Source organism: Bufo bufo, chromosome 1 (genome assembly GCF_905171765.1).
Source record: "Bufo bufo chromosome 1, aBufBuf1.1, whole genome shotgun sequence".
In the NCBI taxonomy this organism is placed as follows: Eukaryota; Metazoa; Chordata; class Amphibia; order Anura; family Bufonidae; genus Bufo; species Bufo bufo.
Window position 1 is genome coordinate 255,741,849 of NC_053389.1, and position 22,750 is coordinate 255,764,598.

General features: G+C 43.5%; 1 protein-coding gene across 1 annotated transcript in view; it reads left to right on the plus strand.

Annotated features, from left to right (window-relative positions):
• BICD1 (BICD cargo adaptor 1) overlaps positions 1–22,750 on the plus strand; it is a 381,554-nt gene that overhangs the window by 332,889 nt on the left and 25,915 nt on the right. The window contains 2 exon segments of the mRNA XM_040438955.1: positions 6,017–6,026; positions 10,936–11,146. Coding sequence (XP_040294889.1) covers positions 6,017–6,026; positions 10,936–11,146 — 221 coding nt within the window.

Consider the following 22,750-nt stretch of genomic DNA (forward strand, 5'->3'; position numbering starts at 1 on the left):
TTCATCCTGATGAAAATGCCAATACCTAATGGCTGCGCTGCTCTATTATTGTACAAACAAATAAATGTCTGTCTGCAGCATGTTCATTTTCAGGTGTTTCAAGGTCATATAAAAGGGTGTTCCATATCATCTTCAAAACCCAAATAACTTTTTGTATAACATTTAGAAATGTCCCTGAGGCTTATTAAAAACATCTGTTCAGCTGTTTCTGTTCATGAGAAATCTAGTGTTGCCTCCTTGAGAGCTTCCACAGGGTGGTCATCAAGGTATCCAAAGATTCTGAAGAACAAATATTAATGCACCAACGTGGTGTCTCTACATCTACTAAGTAGCCACATTGCCACAAATGACTCTTCCTGGTACATGGTAGGGGATGTTCAAAGTAGCTACATACTCATTGTCTCACAAGGTCAAAATCAGCACCAGGGTAACCTAGGAAGATGTCAGGGCCTACTGAGGTTTGAAGGCCCATTACTTTATCTGCAGCATGCAGCACTATTCTTATTTATTTATTTTATGCACTTATATAGCGCTACTATATTCCGCAGCGCTTTACAGACATTAGCATCCAACTGTCCCCAATGCGGCTCACAATCTAAGGTCCCTATCAGTATGTCTTTGGAGTTCTTGGAGTTTAATCACAAAAAGGAATCTTATAAATTATAAGTAAGGGGTCCTTCAGGCACAATTTGGGTCTGCCATAGGACAGATCTAGTACAGTATTCAGGCTTTCATTATAAATGGAAGCCGTGATGCAGATGTGACCACTGCCTGTGAAAATAACTAAAACAAAAAATGTTTATTTAATTCAAAGACATTAAAACACTCAATATCACCCTGTGAGTGTCTAATAGATCAGGAAACAAAAACCTACAAGAGAAGAACTACATTTCAAGGGAGATCTACTGAGTAGGAGACTCACAGATCCAATAACTCTTGTGATCATAAATCACTGTTATTACATAATGTTAGTTTCTTACAACCAGACAGTGTTATCTGCCATGAGATATTGTCTCTCACTATATTTCTATACTAACCTTGAAAATTCATGAGGCCAAACAGCTATATAGCCAGTGAGTGAACTAAGCACACATTCTTCATTAGCATGGGTCCAGGTGACTGCATAAATGCAATCACGGAGCTCAAATAATGCTGTTCCATGCAACCTGTCCCTGGACCTAAGTGACTAATGGGTTTGAAAAGTGAAGGAGCATAAACTCAGCTGAACAAAGGATGCCTGCTCAGCTTCTGGTGCTGCATTTTCAGCAACTGATATGCTGTTAGTTTCTCACAGTATAACCTAAAGACTGTTCCACCCACAACTGAGCTTGCTTATTGTCACGGAACCATGAACCAGACGTACAACAAGAGATAAGTGAAAATAAGAAGGCTTTATTGAAAATAAAGCTGTAAAGCAAAAGTCCAAACGGATGGTGAAACCGAGCAGAGTCTTTGCGAAGCCAGAGGTCAGGAACCAGAAGGGTAGTCAGACGAAGCCAGGATCAGGAACCAGCAGGTAGTCAGACGAAGCCAGGATCAGGAACCAGCAGGGTAGTCAGACGAAGCCAGGATCAGGAACCAGCAGGGTAGTCAGACGAAGCCAGGGATCAGGAACCAGAAGCAGCAGCAGTCTTAGAAGCATGTGAACACAAGAGGACCAAGCAAGGAACTGAAGCCACAGACCTCCTATATATATATGAGCTAGGCATCCAGCTCCTCCCAGGGGAAGGATGAGCCGCAGGGTGGAAGGCTACAAGAAACCCAGAACCAAGATGGCCGCCAGCACATGTCAAACGAAGGAGAGCAGCAAGCAGGTAAGACCATGACAGTACCTCCCCCTCAAGGCCCCTCCTCCGCGGAGCACAAAAACGGTTTCTGAGGGAAGCATGCGTGGAAGGCTCGGAGCAAGGCAGGAGCATGGACATCTGCGGAGGGAACCCAGGAAACGCTCCTCAGGACCATAACCACGCCAATAGACCAAAAACTGCAACCGACCGCGGACCAGGCGTGAGTCCAGGATATTGCTCACCTCATATTCCTCACGATTGCCCACTTGTTCAACAGGGAGACATGAAACACGTTGGAGATCCGCATGCCAGGAGGAGCGCAAGGGCATAGGCTACCGGGTTTACCCTGCGAAGCACTCGGAAGGGACCAACAAAGCGAGGCGCCAGCTTGGGAGTGGGCACTCGAAGGTTGAGGTTGCGGGTGGACAACCATACACGGTCTCCGACCTGGTAGGAAGGAGCAGGCGCTCGTCTGCGATCAGCCTGGAGTCTCTGGCGCTGCGCAGAGACCTCAAGGGACTTCTGGATCTGTACCCAAGAAGCACGTAGGACGGAAAGGTGATCCTCCACAGCCGGAATATCCTGGGGAGAGAATACCTCCGGTAACACGGCAGGTTGGAACCCATAATTGGCCATGAAGGGAGACGTCCCAGAGGAAGAGTTCACCGCCGTGTTCCTGGCAAACTCAGCCCAAGGCAGGAGGTCAACCCAATTGTCTTGGTGATCGGAGACATAGCAATGAAGGAATTGCTCCAAGGCCTGATTGGATCGTTCTGCGGCCCCATTGGACTGAGGGTGGTAGGCCGAGGAGAAGGAGAGATGAATCCCCAACTGGGAGCAAAAGGCGCGCCAGAACCTGGACACAAACTGACTCCCCCGATCCGACACAATCTCCTTAGGCAAACCGTGCAACCGGAAGACCTCCCTGGCAAAAATCGTGGCCAACTCTTGTGCAGAGGGTAACTTCTTGAGAGGAACACAGTGGCACATTTTGGAAAACCGATCCACAATCATGAGAATGACCGTATGGCCTCGGGATGCAGGGAGGTCCACAATGAAATCCATCCCCAGGTGTGACCATGGGCGCTCCCCGGTGGCTATGGGTTGCAGAAGGCCCAACGGAAGGTGCCGAGGGGACTTACTCTGGGCACAAACGGAGCATGCCGCTACATATGCGGCGATGTCGGAACGTAGGGAAGGCCACCAGAACAGACGTGAAACAGCCCAGGACAGCTGATTCTTCCAGGATGCCCCGCGGTCTTGGAGTTATGGTAGGTTCGCAACAACCGAGTGCGCAACTCCTCAGGCACAAAACATCTGCCGTTGGGTCTCCCAGAGGGAGCACCAGATTGAGCCGCCAAAATCTGCTCACCCAGGGGAGAGGTCAGGCTGGTGCGAATGGCGGCCAGGATCTGATTCGGAGGTATGACCGAAGTCGGAATCGACTCCTCCCTGGACAGCTCGGAGTACTGCCGTGATAAGGCATCCGCCCTGATGTTCTTGGAACCGGGTAGGTAGGAGACCACGTAATTTAAATGAGACAAGAACAGAGCCCATCTGGCCTGACGTGGTGTCAATCTCTTGGCCTCAGAAAGGTAGGTCAGATTCTTGTGGTCCGTCAGGATGAGAACCGGAACCACCGAACCCTCGAGCAAGTGCCTCCATTCTTAAAGGGCCTGCACGATGGCCAATAACTCCCTGTCACCAATCTGATAGTTGCACTCCGCGGAAGACAGTTTCCGGGAGTAAAACCCACAAGGAAGCAGAGGACCCTCTGGTGTTCTACGCTGAGACAGAAGGGCGCCTACTCCGTCTCAGACGCGTCCACCTCGAGGACAAAGGGCAACCCAGGGTTGGGATGCGACAGAATCGGAGCCGACACAAAGGCGGACTTTAGGGCCTCAAAAGCTCGGATGGCCTCGAGCGGCCAGACCTGGGAATTACTGCCCTTCCTGGTCAGATCCGTGAGAGGCTTGGCCAGCATGGAAAAGTCCCTGATGAACTTCCGATAATAATTGGCGAAGCCCAAAAAGCGCTGCAGGGAACGAAGACCACTGGGCCGGGGCCACTGTAAGACAGCCGAAACCTTCTCAGGATCCATGGAGAACCCCTCAGCGGAAATGATGTAACCTAAGAAGTTTACCTGGGATCGGTGAAATTCGCATTTCTCAAGCTTACCGAACAGCTTGTTCTCTCGTAACCGTTGCAACACTCGTCTGACATCCAGAATGTGGGCCTCCATGGATTCAGAATATACCAAGATGTCATCCAAATAGACTACCACACACTGCTGCAACAGGTCACGGAAAACATCGTTGATGAATTCCTGAAAGACTGCGGGCGCATTGCACAACCCAAAGGGCATAACCAAGGATTCGTAATGACCGGTCCTGGTGTTAAACGCGGTCTTCCACTCATCGCCCGCCTTGATCCTTACCAGGTTATATGCCGCCCTCAGGTCGAGTTTGGTAAAGACCGTGGCCCCTTTAAGGCGATCGAACAGCTCGGAAATCAAGGGTATCGGGTAAGCGTTCTTGATCGTGATGCGATTGAGACCCCTGTAATCGATGCAAGGCCTCAACTCACCGCCCTTCTTTTTCACAAAGAAAAATCCAGCCCCTGCCGGGGACGAAGATTTGCGAATGTGTCCGCGTGAAAGCGCCTCCCTCACGTACTCCTCCATGGCCTCATTCTCCGCTACCGACAGTGGATAGACTTTGCCACGAGGAGGAACGGCACCAGATTGTAACTCTATGGCACAATCGTATGGGCGGTGCGGAGGTAGGGCAACCGCGCGCACCTTATCGAATACATCCCGGTACTCCTCGTATTCAGGAGGCAACAGAGAGTCCGAGGAAGTACACAGCAACTTGACAGACCCATGGATGCAACTAGCCCCACATTGCGGTGACCACGAGAGGATCTCGACCGATCTCCAATCGAAAGTCGGATTATGCTTCTGGAGCCAGGGGTACCCCAAGACCACCGAGTAGTGTGGAGACGAAATAACCTGGAGGCAGACCGACTCTCTGTGAACGGCACCAATGGCTATCCCCACTGGAAGGGTCTCATGAGTCACGTGTGGCGGCAGAAGGGGTCTGCCGTCTATCGCCTCAAGAGCCAGTGGGGAACCTCGAGCCTGCAGAGGAATGGAATTGGCGGCAGCAAACACACTATCAATGAACAAACCACCAGCACCAGAGTCCACCAACGCCTGGGTCGTCACCGAGCCCCCGACCCAGGAGAGGACAACAGTGATCAGTGGTTTGTCAACACGGGAAACCGGGGACGAGGAGACTCCACCCAAGATCTGCCCCAGACAGGATCTCAGGGTACGAGCGTTTCCCGGACGGTTCGGACATGCCAACCGAAAATGCCCACCGAGACCACAGTACATGCATCGGCCCTCGCGTCTCCGGAGTGCCCTCTCCCCCTCGGACAGGCGAGCAAACCCCAGCTGCATGGGTTCACCCCCCAGACAAGTCATCCCCAGGAGGCGTGGGAGGAGAGGGAGGCACGGGTGGGACAGCAAACGTAGGCACCAATCTGTTAGAAGACCTCCGCAGGTTCTCCTTAAAGGAAGGTCTCTCCCTGAGTCTGGTGTCAATCAAAATCAGGAAAGAAATAAGAGACTCGAGCTCAACTGGTAGGTCCTTAGCTGCAACCTCATCCTTCAAGGCATCCGAGAGACCATGAGAGAAAGCAGCGACCAGAGCCTCATTATTCCAGCCCACCTCTGCTGCCAGGGTACGAAACTCAATGGCGTATTCAGCTACGGATCGTGAACCCTGTCTGATGGACATAAGGAGCTTCGCAGCAGAGGCAGCACGAGCCGGCACATCGAATACCTTCCGAAGAGAAGCAACAAAACCGGAAAACTCGGCAACCACCGGATTGTTGTTCTCCCATAAAGGGCTGGCCCAGGCCAAGGCCTTGTCCGAGAGCAGCGAGATCAAGAAGCCCACCTTTGATCTCTCAGTAGGAAAGGCATGTGGCAGCAACTCGAAATAAATGCCCACCTGGTTAAGGAAACCTCGGCACTGAGTTGGCTCTCCCCCAAAGCGCTGTGGAAGAGGGGCAGAACCGGTCATACCCCGAAACACTGCAGGCGCAACAACAGGTGTCGGGGTAGACTCTGGCGCAACAACCGGAGCGGCAGTAGGAGCGAGCCCAGGAGCGACAACCGACCCATCGGCAACGGGAGCGAAATGAGCCGTGCGTTCAAGCAGGGTTTGCAACGCCACAGCGAACCGACCCAACAGGTGATCCTGCTGATCAAGTCTGGCAACCAGCGTGGGTAGCGAGGATGGCCCTGTACCGTCAGAATTCATGGCTTGGTCCTAATGTCACGGAACCATGAACCAGACGTACAACAAGAGATAAGTGAAAATAAGAAGGCTTTATTGAAAATAAAGCTGTAAAGCAAAAGTCCAAACGGATGGTGAAACCGAGCAGAGTCTTTGCGAAGCCAGAGGTCAGGAACCAGAAGGGTAGTCAGATGAAGCCAGGATCAGGAACCAGCAGGGTAGTCAGACGAAGCCAGGATCAGGAACCAGCAGGGTAGTCAGACGAAGCCAGGATCAGGAACCAGCAGGGTAGTCAGACGAAGCCAGGATCAGGAACCAGCAGGGTAGTCAGACGAAGCCAGGATCAGGAACCAGAAGCAGCAGCAGTCTTAGAAGCATGTGAACACAAGAGGACCAAGCAAGGAACTGAAGCCACAGACCTCCTATATATATGAGCTAGGCATCCAGCTCCTCCCAGGGGAAGGAGGAGCCGCAGGGTGGAAGGCTACAAGAAACCCAGAAACCAAGATGGCCGCCAGCACATGTCAAACGAAGGAGAGCAGCAAGCAGGTAAGACCATGACACTTATAAGATGTCTTGTATTATAGACGTTCTATACATTTCATCACTCTGTAACCAGTGCATCTTTAGGAGCATTAATATATACTATCCATATGTGGAAATGCCAGGCACCCTTTATTAGCGTGTGGCAGCAAGACTAGCACTAGTGTGTCCATGAAGCAGCCGCCAGAATTGAGCCTTTGTAACAGGAAATCCCCACCCAGCTATGGAGCACAACCAGGGTGCTGGCCATTCAGTGGTTAGGAGTGTGCAAAACCTTTGCACATTTTCCTACCTCCCTGACAGCTGGCTCCTGCCTCTGATACATGGGGGGCTCTGATAGTAACAGCTTATGCGTCAAGTGTAACCATGAGGATCCAAAGTTGTCCCTTCATGCAGTGGAAACAACTGAGAATGCGAAGGGAGGAGTATGAGTATGACAGGACTGTGAGGAATATGGATTATTATTTAATGTCAGCCATGTTCCCACACCAGCCATCTGCTGTCAGATAGCAGAGGTAGTGAACTCCACAGGGGGGCCCTGCTTCAAAGCCCAGCCAAATGGCAGAGAACTTCTAGCAGGCCACCTTTGTTTACAATTTCTCACCTCCAGTCAGATAGCATAGATCCTGCAGGAAAGCTTCCCTGCAGGGGGTATAGGCCATTCCCCAGTTCAATGAACATTATAAGACATCATGGAACCGGCGATTCGTAACGAATTATGAATTGCCCGTCCATCGCAGACCTAAACCAAATACATATTTGTGTCCCTGTGGCCACGATGAACAGGCCCGTGGTCATAGTTTGGTGGTGGAATGCCAGGGAGGGGAGATATACATATCTCCCCACAGAAACCAAATAATGGTACCATGCTTGGACTCTACTGGTAGCCGGAATCCAGGTGGATCCATTGATCCCAGAGCCACCTCCCTGCAACATTCTGGTCTGGAGCCATGAGCCCTAATCGGTTTTGTGACTCATTTGCTGCCAGCCCCGGAAGAGGGGGGAGTGGACTCCTCCCAGAGGCCGGGAGGGGAGGGGTCGGCTACAGGTCAAAAGGCTTGTGCCAGCAAGTGGGCATGTCTTTTCTTCTGAAGGGGGGTCACGCTGCATACGTGTTTGGAAGGGACCTGTAAACTGCTGACACCACTGCTTCCCATGTGACTACAGCAAAGCCTTATAGAAACCATTATCCATCACCACCCAAAGGACTCATCCATCTGGTAAACTGACTTTGGTTCTGCTTAACCCTGTTGTACCATGCCATCTGTATTTACCACTCAGACCACTGTATATATTTTCTGTGTATATTGTGTTATGTCTAGTGAGCCCTTAAGGCAATTAAATATATAATTTAATCTTGAGCTGTTCTGGTATCTCAATCACGAATCCCCACGTCCGTGTTTTGGCCTAGTTATACGCTACTGTGGGTTGGTTTCTCACCCTATATAATCCCGTTAGCGGACCGGACTTATATCAAACGAGAAGCTGGTGGCAGTCTTCCCGGGCTGAGGAAGCGCTGTTTCACTGGGGCGGTGAAAAGGCTCCCTCAGCTTGTTGCCTCTCTGTGCCCGTGTGGACAGGAGGAGTCTGTAAACACTGTACCAAGCTGACCTTACCTGCTCCTCAGGGACGGCGTAACATCACGCCTTGGTAACAAGTGACCATACCGTATCTCGCTGGCTCTACGTATTTGACGTCCGACGTCAGTCGGGATACGATATTCGTCACAAGGACTATGCTAGATTTCCATAGGCACACGGAATACTGGCTAGAAAATTAGTGAGTTGGATGTAGTTTCGGTAAATGTAATATGGGACATGGTATAATAAAGTGTGATATCCAATAAACATGTTGTCTACCATAGCAAAGCAAGTAATAGGAAACATATAGTGAAGTAAATCATATGTTACTCCCATTTGCATATATTAGATCTCAGTAAGTGCCCCCACTTCGGGGCAATCAGACTGGCATTGCCCTAGGATATAAAAAGCAATACTGTAGGCCATATATCAGAACAATAGAAAAAATCCAGCAGCAGGCTCAGGATAAAATCCAATTTCTTTATTTCTTCATTATAAAATCCATATGCTGACCAGACAGGCAAGGTCTACGCGTTTCGGCTGTACGTCTTAATCATGATCTGAGTGGTTCGTCTGCAATATAATGTGAGAAACTAAAAGCATAATAATTGCTGAAAACATAGGACCGGTAGCTGAGCGGGCATCCTTTGAGCTTAGTTTATGCTCATTCACATGTGAAACCCACTAGGTCCAGGGACAGGTTGCTTTGAGCAGCATTATTTAAGCTCTGTGCAGACATTGTGTTTATGCACTCACCTGTCCTTGCTAATGAAGAATCTTTTTGTCTAAGTGAATTTTCCAGGTTAGCTATAGAGACCTATAGAGAGAGCTAGTATCTTGTGGCAGATAACATTATCTGGTGGAAAGAAACTTACATTACCTAACAACAGTGATTTATTATCATTAGAGGCATCGGATCCATGAGTCTACTACTCAGAAGATCTCACTTTAAATTCTGGTTCTTCACTAAGGGATTTAGTTGCCTGATGTATGAGGCAATCACAGAGCGATAGAGAGAATGTTTTTAATACCTTTGCACTGAATAATCATTATTAGTTTAGAACTTTTTAACAATGATAAGCAGATGTGAACAGAACCCAAACTTGCTTGTTTTTAAAAGCAAGGGTGGGATAGACATCAAGCCTTGATGCCATCTATCAAGAGCTGTATTGTCCATATTTATCAGGGATGCAGAACATTGTAGGCATGGCCATGGCATCAACATCCCACCTATTTGCTCCTTTAGCTTTCTTCTTTAGCTTAAAGACGCTCTGAAAATTGAACTAATACAATTTAAATAATTAATCTCTTTTCTTCTTTTGGTGAGGCATGGATTAGAACTAAATTAAAATATTATGTCAGTTTATTCATAAAAACCAAATGTTAGTGAAAATAAATAACATATACAATAACATTGTCTCTGAATATTAAAATGCGCCGTAATAAAGTGTAAGTTCCACTGGTTCCAGAACAGACCCAAATGACTTAGATAATTAGGAAAAAATGTAATATGTTAGGTGATCACCTACAGCTGATTAGCTGGTTACAACTGGCTGGAAATAAAATCTCTCTCTATCCCATAGAGACAAGACAGTTAGATGTCAGCATATGTATATATATATATATATATATATAGACAGCCTGAATCAGGGCTGGAAGTGGCTGGTAACCACTCTGATTGGTCTGCCTATCTATAATAAAATATATAACAGCACATATAAAATCAATGTCATATACAAACAGTAACAAAGTAGCATGACTGGTCTGATAATAACAGAATTGCTGTCCAGAAAATACACAGAAAAGCCGTCCAAACTTTGTTGACTCTCCCTTGTGGAGTTGAGGCTTCGTATAATGGTTTGTGTCTGGTCCAAAAATTCGATACTATCCGATTTTAGATATATCCCTGTCCTGAATCACAAGGAGGGAACCATACTAGCCAACTTGTCATAACGTGACAAATTATATAATTATATATTTATTCACCTCAGAAGTGGCCATTTTCTGATTCATTCAAGAACTTTCTGTTTCTAACTTAAAGTGCTTTTGCCCAATATATCTTCACTGGTTCTGGAATATCACATTTAATCTGAAGTGAACCCCAGAGAAACAAACCGATGCTCACCTTCCATACCCGCTGTGAGTGATTTACTAATCAAGCGGTGAACATAAAGAGGCTGAGGCGAACCACGTGGGAACAGCAACTCAGCTTCACTCTGTCTCTCTCTCTCTCTATATATATATATATATATATATATATATACAGTATATACTGACATCTAACTGCCTTGTCTCTATGGAAAAGAGAGATATATTTTTTCCAGCCAGTTGCAACTAGCTAATTAGCTGTAGGTGATGATCACCTAACCTATTTTCCATTTTTTCCTAATTATCTAAGTTATTTCGGACTGTTCCAGAACCAGTGGAACTTATACTTTATTCCGGCACATTTTAATATTCAGAGACAAGGTTATTTTTTATGTTATTTATTTTCACTAACATTAGTTTTTTATGAATAAACTGACATAATATTTAAATTTAGTTCTAATCCATGCCTCATCAAATTTGAGTGCCCTCCACTACTGTATTACTACTAAACTTTATTCACTTGGGCGATGGGTACGCCCTGGAGCGAGCACCTACACCAAGGTCTGAAACAGGTGAGCCACTGACACTATTGGTCTAATTTCTTTTCTTCTTTTCCACCTATTGTTTGAGCAGATGTGATGAATATGTGACACAGCTAGATGAAATGCAGAGACAGCTGGCAGCCGCGGAGGATGAGAAGAAGACTTTGAATTCTCTATTGAGGATGGCAATCCAGCAAAAGCTAGCGCTCACGCAGAGATTGGAAGATCTAGAGTTTGACCATGAGCAATCCTGGCGTACCAAAGGCAAGACAGGAAAAACCAAGATCGGTAGCCCCAAAGTAAGTCTAGAACAATCCACAAGCACAACACTTTTTTTACCCATTAATGCATAGCCTGTTTTCCTTTAAGCAAACTACAATGGACTCGAATGTCATTGACATGAAGGGGTATCCATCTAGCCATAATACTGAGCCAGCACCAGATATTGCTAAAACTAGCTGATGAGGGTGCCATGTCATTCAGTCTATAGTCTTGTAACCATGTCTAAGTTTGTAAAACCACCCATCTGTCATTTATTGTGTATTGCTGTCACTATATATATATATATATATATATATATATATATATGTGTGTGTGTGTTTTATGTACAGACATCATTGGATGTAGGTACAGTGATGTGGACACTATCAGAGTAATTAATTTTTCAGGTATAAAGCAATCAACAATCAAATATTAGGTCAATCAACCGATAACACCGACACAATCACAAGAGCTGTATCTGAGGAGATCTGGGGTCCAACTCAAAAGAGCTTTATTTTATATCCTTATGATAGTAGGAGAAACTGGGGGTTTTCAAGGCGGTTACAGTACATATGATTGGACCTTTACAGGTTACATAGTTACACGTGATACATTTAGCATTTTCTTATAGTCATATAATTAGATAGTAAGTAATTCGGACAAGTATATAGGTAAAAGTTCATCTCTCCAGGCAATGGAAACATACACCGGACATCTGGTACATTATCCTTGGAAAACATGTCAAAATGTTCTGAGACCACAGATTTATACCGGCATGAAAATGCTTTTTTAATTGTCTTATCGTGTTACTAATCAGATAGGAAGATACAACCTTTTCCGTACAGGTTACACATTTCTAGTCACATTTACAGATGGCCCTCGAAGTGTGTTTCCAAGGTCATAATGAATGTTATACAGCAGAGGAATATGATAAGATTCACATTATATTCAATCAGATTAATAACAAAACTTAACTATACTAGAATATAGTTTTATGTTTATGTATGTGCGTGGATTACAGAGTTATATAAAATAAAGTTGACCATTACTCTTACAACTCTTACAACACCTAATGACACAGTAATGCAGCAAACAAATTTCAACCTGCACTGCAAATTTGAAAAGTGGAATCTGATTCGTTGATATGGGTGACACTTTTTTTCTGCACTAGTTTTTATAAATGGGCTCAGAAAGTGCCATCAACTTAAGAGAAAGTACTGTCTACTGGATAATACTAGGACACCAAGACATCAAAGTAGTTTCTACGTATGGTTTACAGAAGTCCACAAATGTATATCAACAGTGTATAAGGTGTAAAAGAAATTACTGGTGTCAGAGAGATAATTATGTACATGTCTTCAGAGGTTAAGCTGTGCCTAAAGCTACATGCACCCGACCGTATGTGTTTTGCGGTCCGCAAATTGAGGATTCTCAAAAAAAAAAAAACGGATGCCATCCGTATGCCATCCATTTTTTTTGCGGATCCATTGTAACAATGCTTATCCTTGTTCGCAAAATGGACGAGAATATGACATGTTCTATTTTTGGGCGGGGCTATGGAACGGACATACTGATGCGGACAGAAAATGCTGTGCTGAAAGAATAGAGGGCCACAGCAGCATATCCAAATTTCTTCTTTATTGATCAATCACCGCATGACACGGCATAAAAAATAGCAGCAACATTTCGGCTAAGGATAGCCTTTGTCAAGCATATTTTACAATTAAAACACCAGGTATATAACCAGTATGTCAATGCCACCCACAATGACAACAATCCAATCAATAGACGTTTCACTATCTTACACCCACCTAGTTAATATTCACCAGGCTGTTGTATAACATTCATTAACAATTCTAACAAACATGAACAGAGTTCACACATTCATATATTCACCTGCGTGGCATGTCGGTGTATACATATCCTCATGGTGGCTGGCGTCTCAGAGTGGAGAGTGCGCATGGCCGCGGACGTCATCAGGAGGCGACTAACCCAGGGCAGCACCGCAACTGCTGATGACGAACATCACAACGTGGTGGTTGGCGTCCCAATGCTCACACTGCGCATGTCCGCAAGCGTCATCAGAGGGCGGCCGGCTAGTGTCACGATGCCGCATCATCTACTGACGTGGCAGGCAGTGTGACAGGAGAGGCAACATCGTTGTGTGACAGCGGAGGCAATGAGGCTGCAAAGTAGAACATGTCCGCGTTGCCTAGAAACAGAGCAGCGCGCACAATAATGGATACAATGACACATGGTGAAAATACAATGCGTCACGTATCATGATTAGAACAGAGATCGCCTTGCAAATGGATAGATACATTACCAACACAGGTGTATACATGTAATGATGTGTATCTAAACAACAGTATAAAGCATGGTGAAAATACAATGCGTCGCGTATCATGGTTAGAACAGGGATCGCCTAGCAACTGGATAGATACATAACCAATACAGGTGTATACATGTAATGGTGTGTATCCATACAACAGTATAAAGCATATGTACCCAACATGAAATGTCATAATGAAGAGAAATCATCCTGGTTGGTGACTTATCTGTTGAAACCAGTGATCAGATGGTTATCAATCATTAATCATGTGGTTTAGCATAGTCATGTGTTAAATTGGTTTTCATACATAAAATGTAAAATAAAAACTATATATACAGAGAGGAGTCTAGCTGATTCCAGCCACATTGAACTCAAGATTGAGTCCAAATGGCTGCAGGGACTTCAGTGTAAAGATCCATTTGAGTTCCTTTTTTCTCAATATCGCATCCTTGTCGCCACCTCTCCGTAGAAAACCCACACTGTCTATAACTCTAAAGCAAAGTTGGTTAACAGAGTGCCCAGCCTCAACAAAGTGTTTGGCAACAGGTTTATCCATGTTCTTATTGCGTATGGTGCTCTTGTGCTTATTAATGCGTTCCCTGACTTCCATGGTAGTCTCTCCCACATAGGTGAGGCTACACGGACATTGGATCGCATATACCACGTCCCGTGACCTACAGGTATAATAACCTTTGATTTTATATTTTTTGCCACTATATGGATGGAAGAAGTGATCCCCTTTAAGCACATTGCCACAATTACAGCAAGATAAACACGGATAAGTACCATTCTTGCGCGGGGCAAGTAGTTTCTGTGTAGCCATAGTCTGGTCACTAACATCAGTTTTAACCAGCCTATCACGTAGGCTAGGGTTCCTCCTGTATGCCATCATCGGCGGGGACTTAAATTCTTCTATTTCTGGCAACCCCCTTTGGAGTATATGCCATTCCTTCCTGAGGACATGCGCAATATCGCCACTGTCCTGGCCGAAGATGGAGACAAAAGGAACCCTAGCCTTAGGTCTGGTCTTAGTAGATTGCCGAAGTGTGGAACCTCTGTCAACCAACTTCACCTTGTGTCTAGTTCTGTCAAGAAGACGTTTGGGATAGCCACGTTCAACAAAGCGTGTGCACATGGCATCCACCCTTTGTGTGCAAACATCTTCCTCGGAAACTATACGTCTAACCCTTAAAAGTTGACTCCAGGGTATGGAATCAAGCATTTTACGCGGGTGATAGCTATCATGCATAAGGAGGGTGTTTCTATCAGTGGGTTTCTGATAGAGGTCCGTAGCTAAAAGACCCTCCATCACATAAACCCGTACATCAAGGAACTGCAATTCACTAGCTGATGAAGTAGCAGTGAATTGTAGTCCTGGGACACCCGCATTCAAATGTGAGTGGAAACTGTCCAACTCATCGGTCGTCCCTGTCCAGATCATGAAGATGTCGTCGATGTAGCGCCACCAACATAGGACCCTCCCAAAGAAGGAGGAGCGGTAAACCAGTCTGTCCTCAACCTCGGCCATAAAGATGTTAGCATAAGTTGGGGCCATATTAGACCCCATGGCCACACCCCGTTGTTGCTGGTAGAAGGTGTCCCTGAAGAGTTATTTCCTATATATAGTTTTTATTTTACATTTTATGTATGAAAACCAATTTAACACATGACTATGCTAAACCACATGATTAATGATTGATAACCATCTGATCACCGGTTTCAACAGATAAGTCACCAACCAGGATGATTTCTCTTCATTATGACATTTCATGTTGGGTACATATGCTTTATACTGTTGTATGGATACACATCATTACATGTATACACCTGTATTGGTTATGTATCTATCCAGTTGCTAGGCGATCCCTGTTCTAACCATGATACGTGACGCATTGTATTTTCACCATGCTTTATACTGTTGTTTAGATACACATCATTACATGTATACACCTGTGTTGGTAATGTATCTATCCATTTGCAAGGCGATCTCTGTTCTAATCATGATACGTGACGCATTGTATTTTCACCATGTGTCATTGTATCCATTATTGTGCGCGCTGCTCTGTTTCTAGGCAACGCGGACATGTTCTACTTTGCAGCCTCATTGCCTCCGCTGTCACACAACGATGTTGCCTCTCCTGTCACACTGCCTGCCACGTCAGTAGATGATGCGGCATCGTGACACTAGCCGGCCGCCCTCTGATGACGCTTGCGGACATGCGCAGTGTGAGCATTGGGACGCCAATCACCACGTTGTGATGTTCGTCATCAGCAGTTGCGGTGCTGCCCTGGGTTAGTCGCCTCCTGATGACGTCCGCGGCCATGCGCACTCTCCACTCTGAGACGCCAGCCACCATGAGGATATGTATACACCGACATGCCACGCAGGTGAATATATGAATGTGTGAACTCTGTTCATGTTTGTTAGAATTGTTAATGAATGTTATACAACAGCCTGGTGAATATTAACTAGGTGGGTGTAACATAGTGAAACGTCTATTGATTGGATTGTTGTCATTGTGGGTGGCATTGACATGCTGGTTATATACCTGGTGTTTTAATTGTAAAATATGCTTGACAAAGGCTATCCTTAGCCGAAACGTTGCTGCTATTTTTTATGCCGTGTCATGCGGTGATTGATCAATAAAGAAGAAATTTGGATATGCTGCTGTGGCCCTCTATTCTTTCTACACATCCCTGGATCGCTTTGGATCTGTGATCCCCTGCCCAGCTGCTGCATGACCTCCATTATTGCTCTACACTAGCCGTTTGCTGTGCTGCTTCTGAACAACCTTTTTCCAGAAAATGCTGTGCTGTCCGTATTTTTTGCATACCCATTGAAATGAATGGGTCCGCATCCTATCCGCCCAAAAAATGGAACAGACACGGAAACAAAATACGTTCATGCGCATGTAGCCTAAAGCCAAGGGTTCAAGAGAAGTCCAGTCTGACCACAAATAACTTTAGTTTTGAAGAAAGTTCTAAGAGAAACTTATCAGTGGACGTTCACATGGTTATGGTTGCCCCATGAACGTGAATATAAGGAGTAGTTATCACTCCATGGCCTTGAGCAATTGGTAGGTATATAGAATATTCCATGGAAAGAAGAAAAAAAATAAAAATTATCTTGTTTTTCTAGGATGAACTCTGGATATGTGCTCCTGTGCCATAGTTCATCAAATGAACAGTTGGGATAGTTCTAATCTTGGCTCTCAAATATGCAATTCAAAAGTATCACACTGGTAAAAAATAAAAATTAGACTTTTGTTTACTTAAAAATTCATTAAAATCAATGACAATTACAGTACTTAATTCCCCAAACACAGACAAGACTAGAGCTTTAATATTACATTTATTTTTCTCATTTTCTGTCATGACCACTTGGCAAACACTGTGATATTAAATGTGGGTCATGCAAACTGACAATGCAGAAAATTTTTATGTCAACCCATTGAAGTGAATACTAGAACCTTAAATTCTGTATGGCAATTGAATTTGCAAATACCAAAAAAAAAATTTTTTATTATCTTTATTGGTATTTCAAAAATTCATTACAGTCATCAGCAATATTAATGATCCAAGGTTTTACATTATATAACCGGTACAAATGCAATTAATCTAATAGCAATATTAATAATTATTAACTTACATTATGGCTTTATAAAATCAGTATATATCAATTGCCCACCTTATTTACCCCCCAATGCCTGTTGCTCCCCCAGAGGGGGAAAAAAATAAAATAACATTTTTCCTCCTCCTCCATAACCCACCGTCTCTCCCCCCCATCCCTACCCCCCCCCCCCCCCCCCAGACATCTCACCATTCTCAATCCCCTCAACCTTTCAACCATTTCTGCATTTCTGCCACAATCTTCTCTAATTATAGTTCTCACAAGATTCTCCCACTCCTTGACCGTAGGTAACACACTACCACCCCAAATGTCCGATGATACATTTCCTAGCAAAAAACAGTTTAACTGCTATTTCCCATTGATTTAGGTTCTCTATCCTTTCCATAATTCCAAAAATGCAGGTTTCCAACTCCACTGGGACTCTAAACCCGTGATATTTCTCTATTCTTTCATTTACTTTCCACCAAAAGTCTTGTATCTCTCTACATGTCCAGAGTATATGGACATCGTCCACACCTATCAGTCCACATTTTTTACAACTAAATTTGTTGGGTCTATAGAACTTCATCAAATCTTTAGGGGAATAGTATAGTCAATATATTATATTGAATTGTGTAACCCTATGGGAGAAGTTATGTGAAACCCCATTTTTTGCATGTATCACCTTCTCCCAAAACTCTATCTGTTGGGGGAAAAGCTCCTTCCATTTATGCAATAGACAGTTAGCTGCTCTTTTTTTTGTCTTCTGGTATAATAGAACTTGATATATCCTTGATATCAGCTTCTTACCCACTGTTAACTTAGATATATTTCCTATAGGATATGAGAGGGTAGATATCTGTGTTCCCTTTCCTAATGTCGTCCGCAGGGCTTGTTTCAATTGGAAATAGTAGAAGGTCAAATCTCTATTTCCAGTACCACAGATGTTTATAAGCTCTGAATATTCAATTACATCCCCCTCCTTCCATACTCTACTAATTGAAAAATGCTACATTTATCTAAGTTTTTATTGATCCCTTCTAGCATAGCTTTATATCTTTGTGAGTTGTCCAATTTATCATATTTCTAATATGGCCAGAAAGAAAATAAAGTTCCAAATCTGGGACTGATAGTCCACCTTCTTTCTCTTTAATGCACAATATTTGCGCTCTGATTCTAGTTTTTTTACCGCGCCATATCAAATCCGTCAAAAGGGAAACTATCCTTTTAATAATTCTCTTAGGGATTATTACCGGCGCGTTCCACATGATATAGTTCAAGGAAGGTAAGAGCCATTTTCACCAGTGAGATTCGACCTGCCATTGATACATGTAATTTTTTTCACACTTCCACTTTTTTCTTTATTTCGTGTATTTTAGGAAGCACATTTAGATGTATTTAATCCTTGGGGTTAGGAGTAATCTGAATACCTAGATATTTTACCGGCTCATCTATTTTCTTAATCGGGATACAGGCTGATTTAGCCCACTTTATTTTAAGTCCAGCATATTTGCTATAATCCTCAAATATCTAGAAGGGAGTGAACCGTGTGAACCCACAAATAGCAGAATGTCATGCGCGTACAGGTAAATTTTTTCTTCGTGGGAACCGTACCCGAATCCCACAATCTCTCTATCTTGCCTAATCATCTCCGCTAAAGGTTCCAAAGCTACGGCAAATAATAGAGGGGAGAGGGGGCACCCCTGCCTAACCCCTCTACCGATAGGTATATTATCAGAATGTTCACCGTTCAATATCACTCTTGCAGATATTTCCGTATATAGTAGTTTTACCCATGAAACAAAATTATCACCGACTCCCATTTTTTTAAATGTTGCCATCAAAAAAGGCCATTCTATGGTATCGAAAGCTTTTGAGGCATCTAAAGTCCAAATCATCCTCTCACCACTATTTGTGGGTTCCACTTGGGTATTTACAAAATATCTAATAAGATTTTTAGTTGTAGTCTTGCCCGACATAAATCCCGTCTGATCCTCATGTATAAGCACCGGCAACACCTCCCTGAGCCTGGCCGCCAATATTTTTGCTAATATCTTGTTATCAGTATTAATCAATGAGATGGGGCGATATGAGTCTGGCGAAGTTGGATTTTTCCCAGGTTTTAAAATAAGTGTAATAAGGGCTTCCCTCAAGGAGTCGGGTAATCTCCCCGACTCTCTCGACGAAGCCCACATTTTAAGCAAATTCGGGGTCAATATTTCCCTATACTGAGCATAAATTTCAAACTGAATACCATCCGTACCTGGGATCTTGTTTTTAAGTTATTTTTAATAATACACTATCCACTTCTATTGGATCTAAGGGTGTTTCCAGCTTATCCCTTTGATCTATAGCTAATTTCTTGATGTTAATTTTCTCCAAAAACTGTTGTATTTGCTGTGCATTTTTATTTATTTTGCTACTATACATATTCTTAAAATGTTCTTTAAGTAAATCTATTTTAGCAGCTTGTTCAACCAGGTTATGTCCGGCTTTATCTACCAGCCAGTGTATATATCTATTTTTGTTTGTCTGGGCTGCCACCAGGGCGGCTAACTTTTTACCAGGTATATGTGCATGGATATAGTTATCTCTCACAAAGTTCTCTTTTTGTTGTTCCGCCATCAGAAACAGCTAGTCTTCCATTAACGTGACTTTATCTACCCATTCTTTATAGTTTTGCTCTGTAGGTTTTCCAATGTATTTCTTTTTCATAACTTTCCGCTTCTCCTTCTAATTCTATTATTTTCCCCCTTAATTTTTTTTAAATATATTACCATATATTTTATAATGATCCCTCTAATATAGGCCTTTGCGGCCTCCCAAACCGTGTTGATTCCTGCTGAACCCTCGTTTATAGGAAAATATTCCTTAATTTCTTTCAAAACATTTTCATGTACTCCCATTATATTTATCCAACCTATGTTTATATTCATACCTCTTATTTTCCTCTCGCCACCTATTTTCGTGTTTATTATAATGGGATTATGGTCCGAGACCCCCCGTTGTCCATAATTAACTCTTTCAATGTCTAGTGCACCCTTATAATTAGTGAATACTAAATCAATCCGTGATAGACTTTTGTACGTTTAGGAGAAACACGAGTATCTCCTTGATTTTGGGTGCATTATCCTCCAGATATCAATCCAACCCAATTCTTGTGTAGTACTTTTTAATTTAGAACCCGTGCTTTTCCCTATTCTGCATCTATCTATCTTCTCATCCATTATACAGGGAGTGCAGAATTATTAGGCAAGTTGTATTTTTGAGGATTAATTTTATTATTGAACAACAACCATGTTCTCAATGAACCCAAAAAACTCATTAATATCAAAGCTGAATATTTTTGGAAGTAGTTTTTAGTTTGTTTTTAGTTTTAGCTATTTTAGGGGGATATCTGTGTGTGCAGGTGACTATTACTGTGCATAATTATTAGGCAACTTAACAAAAAACAAATATATACCCATTTCAATTATTTATTTTTACCAGTGAAACCAATATAACATCTCAACATTCACAAATATACATTTCTGACATTCAAAAACAAAACAAAAACAAATCAGTGACCAATATAGCCACCTTTCTTTGCAAGGACACTCAAAAGCCTGCCATCCATGGATTCTGTCAGTGTTTTGATCTGTTCACCATCAACATTGCGTGCAGCAGCAACCACAGCCTCCCAGACACTGTTCAGAGATGTGTACTGTTTTCCCTCCTTGTAAATCTCACATTTGATGATGGACCACAGGTTCTCAATGGGGTTCAGATCAGGTGAACAAGGAGGCCATGTCATTAGATTTTCTTCTTTTATACCCTTTCTTGCCAGCCACGCTGTGGAGTACTTGGACGCGTGTGATGGAGCATTGTCCTGCATGAAAATCATGTTTTTCTTGAAGGATGCAGACTTCTTCCTGTACCACTGCTTGAAGAAGGTGTCTTCCAGAAACTGGCAGTAGGACTGGGAGTTGAGCTTGACTCCATCCTCAACCCGAAAAGGCCCCACAAGCTCATCTTTGATGATACCAGCCCAAACCAGTGTGAAGAAAATAAATTGGTTGGTCCAGCTTGTATTCGTGGTAATCCAAAGGCTTTATTCAATATTCAATAAAATCCAGGTACAGGAATGCAGGTCTACATGTTTCGGGCACAATACAATCTTAGCCCTTACTCATGACAATTTCCAGTACACTGAAAGAGGTTTTTATAGAGAGGAGGGAGGGACTGACTTCCTCACCTGAAATAATCAGGCTGAGGTTCAACCACTCCCATCCACAAATCAACACTTGATTAAAAACATACCATAAATTTATGTGGTTCATAAAAACATATATTCAGAGAAATAACAATGACATATTCAGAGAAATAGTAATAAAGGAGCGGGATAAGGAAAATAAGAAAGGGAGGAATAATGTATGATCGATAAATTGAGGATCAATATTGTAGGATGAGGTCAAGTTTTTTGTTGAGACCATGGGGTTGGCGACTTTCTAGCTGGAAAATCCAGTAAGATTCTCTATTTAAAAGTTTGCGTTTTCTGTCGCCACCTCTTAAAGGTTTTTTGACTTTTTCGATACCTTGTGCTGACAAATATGAGACATCCCCACCATGCACTGTGGCAAAGTGGAGACTTGCCGCAGATACATTGCGATTTGCATGGTGCGGTATGTCTGATATATGTTTTCTAATGCGCGTTTTTATGGCATTTGATGTGCATCCTATATATTGTAGCTTGCATTTGGTACATGTTATGCAGTAAATGGCAAAGGTGGTATTACAATTGAGAAAAGAATGTATCTTGAAAACCTGACCGTTAACAGTGGATTCAAAATTCTGGCTAATTTTCATGTATTTGCAACAAATACAGATGGAATGACCACATTTGTAGTTCCCTTTTGTAGATAACCATGTACTTTGAGTAGAGCGGAGTTTATCATTTTTAAAGAGGGAGGGGCTTACTGAGCTGGCAATGGTAGGTGCTTTTTTGGCTGCACATTTTACGCCTTTTTGTGCCATTGCTGCCCATGCTTTGTCGCATGCCAGAACTGGAAAGTGTTTTTTTACAATATTACAGATTTGAGTGTATTCTTTACTGTATTGTGTTACAAAGATATTTTTTCTTTCCTGATTCAATGTCTCTCTAGTGTTGTGATTGTGTTTTTTTGCATTTGTACTAAGTAATGAATTCCTATCAATGTTTGATACTTCTCTGTTGCATTTATCCAGCATTTTTTGTGAATAAGCCCTATGTGTCAGTCTTTTGGTGATGTTTTCTGCCTCTGTTTTGTAAGCTGACTCGTCACTGCAGTTTCTCTTGGCTCTAATTAGTTCTCCCTTGGGTATATTTCTGATGGTGTGTATGGGGTGGCATGATTTTGCATGCAATAATGTGTTACCAGCTGTTTGCTTTCTGTGTGTGCTGGTATATATGGAGGCTGTGGCGGAGTCCCCCCTGAGTCTGAGATCTAAAAATTCAATGTTGTTAGTACTGTGTTGGACGGTAAATTGGATACCATTTACACACGAATTCAGATAATCTGTGAATGGCGGTATGGCCGCCACATCACCCGACCAAATAAAGATCAGGTCGTCGATGTAACGGCCATACCACCTCACATGATCCGAGAAAGGGTTGGTGTCGATGAGGAGAAAGCTTCTCTCCCACCATGCCATAAAGATATTAGCTATGGAGGGGGAGAACTT